The sequence below is a fragment of the Heloderma suspectum genome, chromosome W, assembly GCF_057233095.1.
Source record: "Heloderma suspectum isolate Gila_16-S chromosome W, 16-S_ref, whole genome shotgun sequence".
Lineage (NCBI taxonomy): Eukaryota > Metazoa > Chordata > Lepidosauria > Squamata > Helodermatidae > Heloderma > Heloderma suspectum.
This window is the reverse complement of record NC_139475.1, coordinates 28,378,276-28,390,724: the sequence shown is the minus strand read 5'-3', so window position 1 is coordinate 28,390,724 and position 12,449 is coordinate 28,378,276. Positions and strand designations below refer to the sequence as shown.

The following is a 12,449-nucleotide window of genomic DNA, read 5'->3' as shown; positions in this document are numbered from 1 at the left end:
GATGTTCAATCTTGCCATCTCATGTTTGACCACCTCCAGCTTACCTTGATTCATTGATCTGACATTCCAGGTTCCTAAACAATATTGTTCTTTACAGCATCGGATTTTCTTTTCACCACCAGACACATCCACAGCTGAGTGTCCTTTCAGCTTTGGCCCAGCCGCTTCACTCTTTCTGGCGCTACTTGGAAATACCCTCTGCTCTTCCCCAGTAGCATATTGGACACCTTCCGACCTGAGGGGCTCATCTTCCGGCGTCATCTCTTTTAGCCTTGTGATACGTTCCATGGGGTTTTCTTGGCAAGAATCCTGGAGTGGGTTGCCATTTCCTTCTCCAGTGGACCACATTTTGTCAGAACTCTCTGCCATGACCTGTCCGTCTTGGGTGGCCCTGCACGGCATAGCTTATGGCTTCACTGAGTTACGCAAGCCCCTTCGCCACAACAAGGCAGTGATCCATGAAGGGGTCGCCTTTAATACCTGGATGGAAATCCTTGCAGTCAATGACTGCCTGAAGTCTGGAACCCATGGACATGACCCAATGCCGAGTTTCCTCCCTCGAGACACTTTGCCAGGCCTTCAGTGCAGCTGCCTTCAGCTGCTGCTTGTTTGTGGGTCCTTCTGCCTTCAGTCTTGTCTTCAGTAAGGGAAAAGCATGCTCTATGGGGTGGAGATCAGGTGACTGACTGGGCCATGGAAGAACATCCCACTTCTTTGCCTGGAGAAACTCTCGGGTAGCTTTTGCTGTATGCTTGGGATCATTATCCATCTGCAATATGAAGCGGCGTCCTATCGGTTTGGCAGCATTCAGCTGAATCTGAGCAGAATGCATAGCCCCATACACTTCAGAATTCGTCCTGCTGCTTTTATCAGCAGTCGGGTCATCAATAACCACCAGTGACCCGGCTCCATTGGCAGCCATACATGCCCAGGCCATGACACTGCCTCCACCATGTTTGCCAGATGATGTGGCATGCTTTGGATCATGAGCTGTTCCTTTCCTTCTCCATAGTTTTCTCTTCCCATCATTCTGGTACAAGTTAATCTTGGTCTCAGCAGTCCAAAGAATCTTATTCCAGAACTGGGCAGGCTTTTTTAGGTGTTTGCTGGCAAAGGCTAATCTGGCCTGTCTGTTCTTGAGCGTGACCAGTGGTTTGCACCTTGTTCTGAAGCCTCTGTATTTACGTTCATAAGGCCGTGTCTTTACTGTAGATGTCGACAGTGACATGTCTACCACCGCAACCGCGTTCTTGGCCTGGCTCGATGCTGTGAAAGGGCTCCTCTTCGCCATGAGCAGAATTCTGCGGTCATCCGCTTTAGTTGTCTTCCGTGGCCTTCCAGGCCTTCTGCTGTTGCTGAGCTTGCCAGTTAATTCCGTCTTTTTCAGGATGTCCCAAACTGTTGTGTTGGCCACCCCCACTGTTTCTGCTATCTCTCTGATGGGTTTATGTTGTTTCCTCAGCCTCAGGATGGCCTCCTTCACTCGCATGGACACCTCTTTGGACCTCATGTTGGGGGTTCCAGGGAACAGCCGCCAAATGCAAATGTGACACTCAGAACCGCCTCCAGGCCTTTTCTCTGCTTGGTGGGTCATGGGGCACCCAGGAAACAGGCCACACCTGGCCATGCAGCTGCTTGTCAGCCATTTGTTCCATTGCTTATGAGCCGCCAATGATGGGGGGGGGTGCGTGCCACTGGCTGTCCTTCCTGAATGGTTAGTGCCCCACTTCTGCTGCACCCTTTGAATTACAGCTGGAAGTCCTGACTTCGCTCCCATCTGGGTGTGTTTCCTTTCACCTTTGATGTGGTGGTGTACAGAGGCCAACTGCCAAAACAGTTATCCTTGTTCCAATATTTCTGGCCCTGACTGTATGTGCCCCCTCCATCATATTATGAATTTAAGGGAATGGTGGTAAGACCAGGTCTGAAACTAAGAATGAGGTCATCGACGTCATGGGGGTTATAAAAGACCAGGGTTTGATTTGCTTGGGAGAGAGATTCTGGGAGAGTGAGAAACCCCGCCATACTGGCTTAGGCTGGCTTTGCCCACCGTGCCTTCCATTTAGGTAACTATGAAATTTTGATATTGACTGAGAGGAATCTAGGTTTTACTATGTTAACAATACGCTTTCTACTATTTTCATTATGCTTTTAGTGATTATAATTTGTGTGTATTTAGGGATGTTTGCAATCTGCCTCATCTTAGCTAAAACTTGTTATTCTCTTAGACTGTTTTGAGCAATAAATATATATGCTTTAATACCAAATTTGTGTTGTCTGGCTTGAGAGATGGTTCAGGGAGCACTACCCATACAATAATTCTTGAAGCCCAGAACACTTGGAAAAGATTTGTAAATCTATCACTGCATGGGGTCTGTCCTTAAAGCCATTGTATCGTCTCTTGATCTGGTGAATCTTAAATACACCCGTTTAAGTTTTGGGGAAAAAGCTAGTCAGATGGAGCGAGAAGAAGTTACTCCTCTCACAGGTGGCAAATGCAGTTCAATGTAAGTGCAAACAGATGCATATTAGGGCAAAAAATCCAAACCTGAGCTGTAGTTACTGACCAGGAAACAAAATTTGGTGGACAGCTGAATGAAAACATCAACCGTGTGCATGTGTGTCACAATGGTGAATTAGGCGAATTTCACGTTAGGGAAAGAGGCTGAAAATGATTGCCATGCCTTTACAGAAATTTTTGGTGCATCACAGTTGGAATACTGTCTACACTTCTGGTCACTGCACCTCAAAAAGGATATTGTAGAGCTGGAGAAGGTACAGAAAAGGACAACCAAAATCAACAGGGGGTTGGAGCAACTACCCTCTGAGAAAAGGTTACAACGTTTGGGGCTATTTCATTTTAAAAAAAGAAGAGGAGTAAAGGCTGAGAAAGGTGTATTTGCTTATGTATGTAATTTAAGCATCTAAGGTCCTCCTCTGAGTGCCTCCTCCAAGGGAAGCTTGGAAGGCAGCAATGAGAGGGCCTTCTCAGTAGTGGCCCCCCCATCTGTAGAACAAGCTCCCTGATGAGGTCTGCCTGGTGCCAACATTATTATCTTTTCGGCGCCAGGTTAAGACCTACCTCTTTTCCCAGGCATTTGGCAGCACATGATGAGTTTTAATTGGTCCTTGATGTGTCTTTAGTTATGACTGATAGTTCGATATTGTTTTGAGTTATATGCTGTTTGTGTATATTGTCTGTGTGCTTTTATGTGCTTTTTTGTAAATGGCTTTTTATACTGTATTTAATGTCTTAATGTCTGTGAACCGCCCAGAGAGCTTCAGCTATGGGGTGGTATAGAAATGCAATAAAATAAAAATGTATGCATGTACAATGGTGTGGAGAAACTGAGCAGAGAGAAGTTTTTCTCCCTCTCTAATAATACTAGAACTCAAGAGCGTCATCCCATGAACCTGAATGTGGGAGTTTCAGGACAGATAAAAGGAAGGGCTTCTTCACATACCATATAAACTACAGAATTTGCTACCACAAGGTATAGCGATGGGCACCAACTGGGACAGCATCAAAAGGGGGCTCAGACAAAGTCCTGGAGGCTATCAATGGCTACTTGTTATGATGGGCTAGTGTTACTTCCAGGATCCAAGCCAGGACATCTCTCAGTGCCAGTGAGCATGGGTGGCAGGGTGTTACACTCGTGCTCTGGCCCTGCTTCTGGGCTTCCCATTGGACTGATCGGCCACTGTGAAAAAACAGGATGCTGGAACAGACAGGCTCTTGGTCTGTTCCAGAGTCAGGGCTCTTCTCACATCACAAGACAAACAGGAATTCTTACCTAGAGAGGCCAGGTTCCGACAGTGCCACAGCTCTCCTCCGTGATGTCCCTGTGTTGAGCCTTCTGGCCTGGATCCAACAGTGTGTACTCCTCCTCCATGAAATGCTGTGAAATGCAGGTCAATAGATCCTGACAGAAAAAAAGAGTAAACATCTCATAGCGGAAAATGCAAGCATCTAAAATGCCAGTCAAGGTTAGGTGGATGGAAGTTCTTCTGCAAGATCCAAAGCTTCACTGGAGAAGGAAAAAGGCTAGCTCCTTCAGGCCCAGGGAGAGGTGCCAGGGACAGACCCCCTGCCTGCCTCCTCAGGGATTGCACCTGTACCTGTTCTGGCTGCTCAGACGTGGTTTCCATCCCACCACAAAGAGGAGGCGACCGACACGGAACTCTGAGCACCACTGCATTTCCTAGGAGGAAGACAAAGAAGGCAGAAGGACAACTTATACTTCATAAGCATTTTACATTTCAGTCCCTTTCCTTGAGTAACACCAATCTTTCTCCGCCTGACTTTGGGGCGAGAGAGAGAAGAGTCTCTTCCCAGCTCCGGGTCCTTGAGGGGAACTTAAAAGCAGCCCATGGAATTCAGGCCTCTCCAAGAGCAGAAGGCCACATGGAAACATCCCTCCGTGCCATTACTCCTCACCCAGTGACGTGGTGCCTCCGCTCCCCTCCTGCACGATCCCCCTGAGCAGCGGCCTCTGAGTGCAGTCGGATGGAGCCTCCCCTGCCTTGGAGGACTCAGGGCTCACGGTGGCCAGCACCCCTTGCACCTGGAACAGGAGCGAGGAGCCCAGGCAAGGAAGAGGAATTAGAAAAGGAAAGGAGAGACATGGGGCAGGCTAAGGCCAAGGGCAGCGGTGCCCTGATGCCATGTGTCTGTGTGAACCTGCCCTTTCTGCCTCCCAATGTGCCTGCAACCCACTTGTGGCCGTGTCCTTGCCAGTGAGCACATATGGACCTGTGCCTTGTGGCTGATCGTGGACGAGAACAGGGCATCTCATGCTCCCCCCGGCCCTGAAACCAAATGGCTCCTTAGCTCAGCTGTTGGTCGAAGAAGGATCCCCTCCTTCCTTGGAGCACCACAGCTCCCTCCTACTACCTTGGGACCCCCACAAAGGGCTTGTTCCACACATTCCCATGGGGGATTGGGACATCCCTTCTTGGCAGAACTCCTAGGAAAAGATGGGGGCACCGCTGGGGGAGGGGGTGGTTCGGACAACGCTCTGCACGTCCTGAGCCCCTTCCGGATGAAGTTCTCTCACCTGCTCTTCTTCCAGCTCCTTGTCCTCCTCCTGGCTCAGGAGGAATTCTTCAGCCAGGGCCACCGCCCGAGAAGTGGTCTCCGGCCCACATCCTCGGACCCAGCCCTCCATCTCCGGGGGCAGGACGGTCAGGAACTGCTCCAGGATGACCAGGTCCAGCATCTGAGCCTTCGTGTGCCTCTCGGGCCTCAGCCACTGGCGGCAGAGGTGCTGGAGGCGGCTGCACGCCGCCCGGGGCCCCGGGGCCTCCCGGTAGCGGAACCACCGGAAGTGCTGCCGCTGCGCGTCGCAGCGGGCGGCCCCCTCCCGCTCCTCCAGGGTCCCCGGCAGGGCTCGGGGCCAGGGCCCCCCGCTGCTCGCGGCCGGGCTGTCGCGGGGGCCCGCCGCGGCCGGGGGCTCAGCCGCGTCCCGCCCCGCCCGCGCCGCGGGCCCCTGCTGCTGCTGCGGCAGCGCAGCCTCCAGCAGGGCCCGGAGGACCGCCTTGCTGGGCTGCCGGCCTCTTTCCGGAGGGCAGGGCGGCCGCGGCGACCACATCGCGCCAGGAGGGTGCGGGCGGCGGCGGCGGCTGGCCCGCCGCTTCTTCCCGGCGGAGGCGGACAGGGCTCAGGGCCCTCAGGCGCCGGGCTCCCGCTCAGGCGCAGGCCTGAGCCCCGCCGGGCCCATCCGGACAAGGCGCCCGGCCCGCGGCTCCCGCTCGCGGCCCCCCGCCCGCCACCGCGGCTGCCTCGCCCCAAGGCCCGGCGCCGCAGGGGCGCGAGGCTCTTCCAGGGGCCCGCGAAGCCCGCTCCCCCCGGCCGCGGGCCAGGCCGGGTCCTCGGCGCCCCGCGCCCGCCCTCGCGGCGTGTGCGCCAGGAGCACCGCGCCCGCGCCTCGGGCCAGGAGCTCCGAGAGGGCGGGCCGGAGGGCCCGCGCGCGGCTGCGCCAGGGCTGCTGGCGAGGGCGCGCCCGCCCTCCCCCGGGCCCGCGGAGGCAGAGGGCGGCGGCCCCCGCCAAAAACCGCGCGAACTCCAGGGGTGCTTCTGAGAGACCCGGCTTCTGCCCAGCCCCAAAAGCTGCCTGCCCCCTGCCCGCAAAGCCGCGCCGCGCACGCAGCACGTTGAGCAGAGGGGCCCCCTCACCCACAGCCCCTGCGAAGGCCCCCTCGCTCCCCGCCCCTGCAGCTCCCCGGGAGGCGCTCTTCCAGGCCCCCGGGGCGCGTTTCCCTTTCCCCTGGGCACCCCTGAGAACGGAGCCCAGGCTTCGCTTGTGTTTTCTAAGGTTCCTCCGGAGCTCATGCGGGACCCAGAGGCCTCCTTGGAAGCAGAGGTGGTGCTGGGGGTGGCACGTCGCTTTGCAGCATGCAGCCCCCCCAGGGAACGTGGCAGGCCGCAACGGAGGCCACATTGGGGCTAACGGGCACCATGTTGGGGACCCCAGGTTAGGAGGCACCAAGTTCAGTTCCCCACTTGGAGATGCCAACTGCCCTGGAAGACCCATTGCCAGGCAGCCCAGACAAGACTGAGCTCGATGGAGCAGTGGACTGTACTTGAAGCAGGTTCCTGTGTCGCTCTTTGATTTGGCTCCTCATTTAGAACCCCGAGGACCGGAACTTACTTTGCCTCTGAGAGAATGCCTGCAACTCAGCAGCAGAAACTGCCCGCTTCACATGCAGGGGGTCGCAGGCTCATGCCGCAGCACGAGGGGGAATTAGGTTTGTCTTTGCTCCTGCAGAAAAAGCGACAGGAGTCTTTTCTGGCTCTTTCAAATAGCGAACATTGGACACTTCATGGGACAGGCTGAAAACCTGTACATCCCTCGGGAGACCGTGAGTAGTAAAGGAGGGGGGTTCGCATCAAACTCTAAACCACGCCCCGTTTTCGAAGGTGACAGTTGCGCCGCCCCCCGTTGAGAGGGGAAGTCCCACCCTAGCTGGAAGCCCCACGTATGCAATCAGCTGACCCGGTCATATGACCTTCAGGGTCACCTGACGGGGGTCATGTGACCCCTCTACGAACTCATCACGCCACTGCGGACCAATAGAAAGATGTTTTAGAGCCCTAGCAGGTACGGACGCAGAGATGGCCCGCGGGGCCTTTTCCAAGCTGCACCCGGATTGGTCCTGCGGGTTCATGTGACCCCCTCTACGAACTTGCCACGCCACTGCAGCCCAATAGGCAGAGGTCTTAGAGCCTAGCCCTGTAAGGTCACGCCCCACAACCCCACTGACCAATAGGGGCAGCCTTGCCCCCAGAAAAACAGCCTTTTTTTTTCTTGCCCAGACACGTTTTCTGCACAGAGAACATGGCGCGGCCAAGCACCCCTCTGGGGCCATCAGCTACTCCTCCTGCAGAACGTGACCCCCCAAAACAGTATATCAGTACCAGTTCTGATGACTGCTTTTCCACCACCTAAACTTCTACGCGAGGAGGAGGCCGAGGTTTCCCAAATGTGGCAGAAGATGTTGGAGGCCATTTCACTACAGAACCTTGTAGCACAGGTAAGATTTCAATGTTTCTATCTATGTGGATGGATGGATGGATGGATGGATGGAGGGGGGATATTTTGTGGTGGTTTCCGAAGTTTGCAAAAGGGTTGCAGGCAGGATACAGCTTCATAATAGATGGTTCCATTTTCCAGGACCCCTGTGTGAATAATGTTGGTGCAGAAGGCCCTGGAAAAACTGTTGAAATTAAAGCAGAGGTGCCATCGCCGGTGGCATTATGGAAGATGGCTTCAATAGGAAACTTTCAAATGCAGGTAGGTGTGATTATTTGTAGCATCGATATTAAAGACATGCTGTGTGTGTTTAGGAGACACCAAAGTATTTTCTTAATTTCTTTTTAGGGTTGTGCTGATCTGGCAACGGAGCAGCCAGGCCATGTCATCCTGAAAAGTATTCTAGGCCTGGAAGCGGATGAAACAAGCTTCAGCTCACCCGGAAAGCGCCGCAGAGCAATGCAATGCATTGCCAGAACCACTGTTTTTGGCATTCTGAAGTGCCGCTTAATTGAATATCTACATGATACATGTATTGGGTGTATAATCCAGGCGCCAGGACAATCCTCACATGAATGCTTATCTTGGCCAAAGAGTGTCATCTCTGGAAAGCTGAGAATTGTATGTGGGAAAATAGGTTTTAAAAGTATACTGTATATTATTACTCTAATTGGATACAGTCTGAACTGTCTGGTTTTAACACAAGAGTCTGTTGATAAAGTATAAATCTCGCTGACTAAAATTGGTCGTTCACACAAGGCCCTGAAACTACTGGATAAAACCCTGAAAAATACCGATCATGTACTTTTAAATCATGTAATGAAAGTGATTAGAAACAGGTCCTATAAGTATTTTCTTACCTCTGTAAAGCAAAACTCTGAATAAAATGGCTCATTTGAAAACTGCTGCATTTTTGTTTCGTTTTGTCAGAAACGTTTTTGAAAGAATAATTAAACATAGAAATCACAGGGGCTGCAAGTTAAACCTTCAAGGGTCTTTAAAAAGTAAAACATTCCTTAAGCGCCACTTAGATTTTCTAAAAAACCCTAGCTAGGGACCCCCAAAAAACTATGCGCACCCCTGTAAAGTGACTTTTGAGATGAAGAAGACACAGATCAAGCAAAGGAGTCCACAGAATATCAGGATCCAACCACAAAGTTCCCCTCTGTTGTTAGAAAGTTTTATGTTCTTTCTGCAGAGCACTGGTGTCTTATGTTTAAAACCTACTATACGCTTACCTGCAATCTACCCCATCACCCTAGGCACATTTAAAAATACTGCTAGGGTTCCCAAAAAACTATGCTCACCACTGTAAATGACTTTGTAGCATTAATTCCCATTTTTGAGACTGGTCCTGAAACCCCATTACGTGCTTTGAGTAGGGCGTTGCTAAATTTTAGGAATCAACTTTTTATCACTAGCTTCCATTACAGGTCAGAGAGGTGGTCCTGAAAAGGCTCATGCTGCATGTCTCCAGATGGGGGTAGATTACATGGGCCCTGAAACCGCATTACATGTTTTTTGAGTAGGGCGTTTCTAGATTTCAGTGTTGGGAAAACAACCAGTGTTCTAATCTAATCTTTACACATGTATATGTAGGGGAAAAACTATCTCCCCCCACTTTTAAAAAATTATTTTTGTCAGAATCGTTTTTGAAAGAATCATTAAACATAAAGATCACAAGGGCTGCAAGTTAAACCTTCAAGGGTCTTTAAAAAGTAAAGCATTCCTTAAGTGCCTCATAGATTTTCTAAAAATCCTACATGGCCTGCCCTTTAGAAGAGAGCGGGGGGTGGGATTGGGGGGGGGGGGCAATGGTCTAGGCTTTTCACATTTGCTGTTAGCAGCTTGGTAAAAATGCATTAATGTAAACATCTGATATTGGAGGGAAAAAAATCTCAATAACTCTTTAAAATTATGGATACATAGGTATCTATTTTTTAAAAATAAACATGATGAGGTGGTAGGGGACACCCCCCCCACACACACACACACACACCCAACTTCGTGCATTTATATTTTGGGAACTTTTTTCTTAATTATTTTTATTTTATTTTTGTCAGAATCGTTTTTGAAAGAATCAACTTCTATCACTAGTTTCCATTACAGGTCAGAGGGTGTGGGCCCCGAAATGTCTCATGCCGCATGTCTCCAGATGGGGGTTTGAGATTACAGGGGACCTGAAACCCCATTACGTGTTTTGACTAGGGTGGTACTAACTTTTAGTGATGGGCAGGAGGCCAGCCTCAGGGGCGGGGGGATCCTTAACTTTATCCAATCACAGTACCAGAATTCACACAATAGGACTAGCGCTGATAGAAAGAGCCCGTGCTTCTCTGTGTCTTTACACACACACACCCAAACCTGAAGGGAAGGACCTGGAAGCCTACCTACATGTGAGTATACCTTAACTCTTTTTCCTTCTGCCAGCTAATGTAGATGGGTGCAGATAAACTAAAATAAAATGCAATACAGTTTATGCCTCCTTTCCCAATTTACCCCCGCAGAAAAACTAAAACACCCTTCAGTATTCTAAAAGAGGCGCAGTATGCCTGCAGGCAAGTTCATTTCATATATATATATTTCTCTTTCCGGGGTTGTTATATTGTTAAAAAAAAAAGCTCTTTCTCTAAAACTGGTCCATCTTTTCTTCTTATCCATAGAACAATCCCCAAAAGCAGGCTTGATGTCACAGGTCTATCAAGAAGGCATGTATTTTCTAGTTATTTTCTATGTTTTAAGGGGGGGGGGGGAATCCACCTGCTGCTATCGGCAAAAATAAATCTGCATGACCAGTGAGCACCAGTAGGTGGTGATGCAGGATCACAAATAGGTCTCCCTACTGATAGGTTAACCATTTTTTATTTTTTATACTTTCAAAATTTATATTTTCATTCAGAGCTGTTGCTGCAATCTCTATGCATAGAACAACAGCCATTTTAGGGAAAAAATAGTGCATGCAAGCAGCTTTGATTTTTCATAGAATCATAGAATAGTAGGGTTGGAAGGGGCCTACAAGGCCATCGAGTCCAACCCCCTGCTCAATGCAGGAATCCAAATCAGAGCATCCCTGACAAATAAATGGAAAAAAAGTTAGTTGAAAAATATAATAAAATAAAAAATGAAAAAAAAATGTTAGGGGCCTCTCCCTTGCCCTCCCCCTTGACCTCCCCTGCCGAACTCCCCTGGCCAACTCCTGTTTGCTCCCCCTGTTCGCTCGCTCTCTGGGACCCTGCCTGCTTCTGTAGTCCCTGGACCAGCTGGAGCAGCTTGCTCTGCTCTGCTCTGCTCAGCTGGGAGGCGGGAAACAGTCTTCACATTGTAGGAATGTGTAGGAATCCAGGCGTTTCTATCTTCAAACGTCCTTACAAATCTTTTTTCCTGCAATAAAAAGAAAATAGTAGCTTTATCATGCCATATTTTTATGGAAGGTGAAACATTACAGTGGGGTCTTGTTTTTAATACGAGACCAGTATAGCTTCTTTATCATCTTAGAACCCACACTCAACTGAGATATCCCCCACCCCCATAATACATATTAAAAGAACACACATCTGTAGCAAGGGATATGGGATCTTAGGGTGGTGGGTTGTTTCACACTTACCCATCCATCATGATCCATGATCCAATTTGCTTTAGTGTTTATGATATAGGCAGTGATAAAATTAGCAAGTTCTTCTATGTTCTGTCTTGTTAGAGTCCCATTGTGTGTCTGTAGCTTCTGTACAATTATACCTCCAAACAGAAAAATGGTTGAAATCCGCCCCCAATTGATTTTTCCATCAGCAAACTCAGACTGCATCACCACAGTAAAAGTGTTGAACGCATCAGCCAGACTATGAATTTGGAGGTCAAGGATGAGGGGGTTTAACTGCTGTTCAGTATCGTCTTGAATTGTAGAAACCGTTTTTTGCAAAATTAATAAGGTTTTGCAATTTGCTATTTTATGGGGTATTTGTCCACAAGCTGTGCTTAAATAAGCATGAACTAGCATAGCCATTTCCCCCTCCATTCTTCTCATGGGTTCTGCTAGAAATGGTCAAAAGGCTCTCACACCATACGTAGTGCTGGGGGCGGAGCAAAGCTTGAGGCAAGACTCTACATGCTTTTGGGTGATCAAACTAGCACCTTCTCCTTATTTACTATCTCATGAAATCACACACCTGACAGAGATGCACCAAAATTAAGTCAAATGATAATGAACAGTGTAAGGCCTTGGGGGGGTATTCCTAATGTAACAACAACAACAACAACAACGTGCTGTTTCTGAAAGTATGGGCTATGTGTATAATGTTTTATCCCTTCATGGATCACTGCCTTGTTGTGGCGAAGGGGCTTGCGTAACTCAGTGAAGCCATAAGCTATGCCGTGCAGGGCCACCCAAGACGGACAGGTCATGGCGGAGAGTTCTGACAAAACATGGTCCACTGGAGAAGGACATGGCAACCCACTCCAGGATTCCTGCCAAGAAAACCCCATGGAATGTATCCCAAGGCTAGAAGATACGACGCCGGAAGATGAGCCCCTCAGGTCGGAAAGTGTCCAGTATACTACTGGGGAAGAGTAGAGGGAATTTCCAAGTACTCAGCTGTGTACTTGCGTGAAATGAGCGCAATTGTACGGTAGTTTGAGCACTCTTTGGCATTGCCCTTCTTTGGAACTGGAACGTAAACTGACCTTTTCCAGTCTTGTGGCCACTGTTGAGTGTTCCAAATTTGTTGGCATATTGAATGCAGCACTTTAACAGCATCATCTTTTAGGATTTTAAATAGCTCAGCTGGACTGTCATCTCCGCTAGCTTTGTTGTTACTAATGCTTCCGAAGGCCCACTTGACTTCACTCTCTAGGATGTCTGGCTCAAGTTCAGTGACCGCACTATCATGGCTATCAGGGACATTCAGATCTTTCCTGTATAGT

The 12,449-nt window shown here is 49.7% G+C and overlaps 1 protein-coding gene and 1 long non-coding RNA gene across 2 annotated transcripts; one reads left to right on the top strand and one right to left on the bottom strand.

Annotated features, from left to right (window-relative positions):
• Positions 1-3,208: 3,208 nt before the first annotated feature.
• On the bottom strand, positions 3,209-5,770 carry LOC146333953 (zinc finger protein 202-like). Its single transcript, XM_084825246.1, has 5 exons — positions 5,058-5,770; positions 4,439-4,565; positions 4,120-4,202; positions 3,795-3,923; positions 3,209-3,701 (listed from the first exon to the last, which is right to left on the bottom strand). Exons 1-4 carry the CDS (start codon positions 5,589-5,591, stop codon positions 3,795-3,797), a joined length of 873 nt encoding a protein of 290 aa, XP_084681372.1. The 5' UTR covers positions 5,592-5,770; the 3' UTR covers positions 3,209-3,701.
• A 1,511-nt stretch (positions 5,771-7,281) lies between these two features.
• Positions 7,282-8,417, top strand: LOC146333952 (uncharacterized). The gene is made up of 3 exons (XR_014786398.1): positions 7,282-7,533; positions 7,674-7,793; positions 7,881-8,417. It is a non-coding gene; the product is annotated as an uncharacterized LOC146333952 (long non-coding RNA).
• The last annotated feature ends 4,032 nt before the right edge of the window (positions 8,418-12,449 follow it).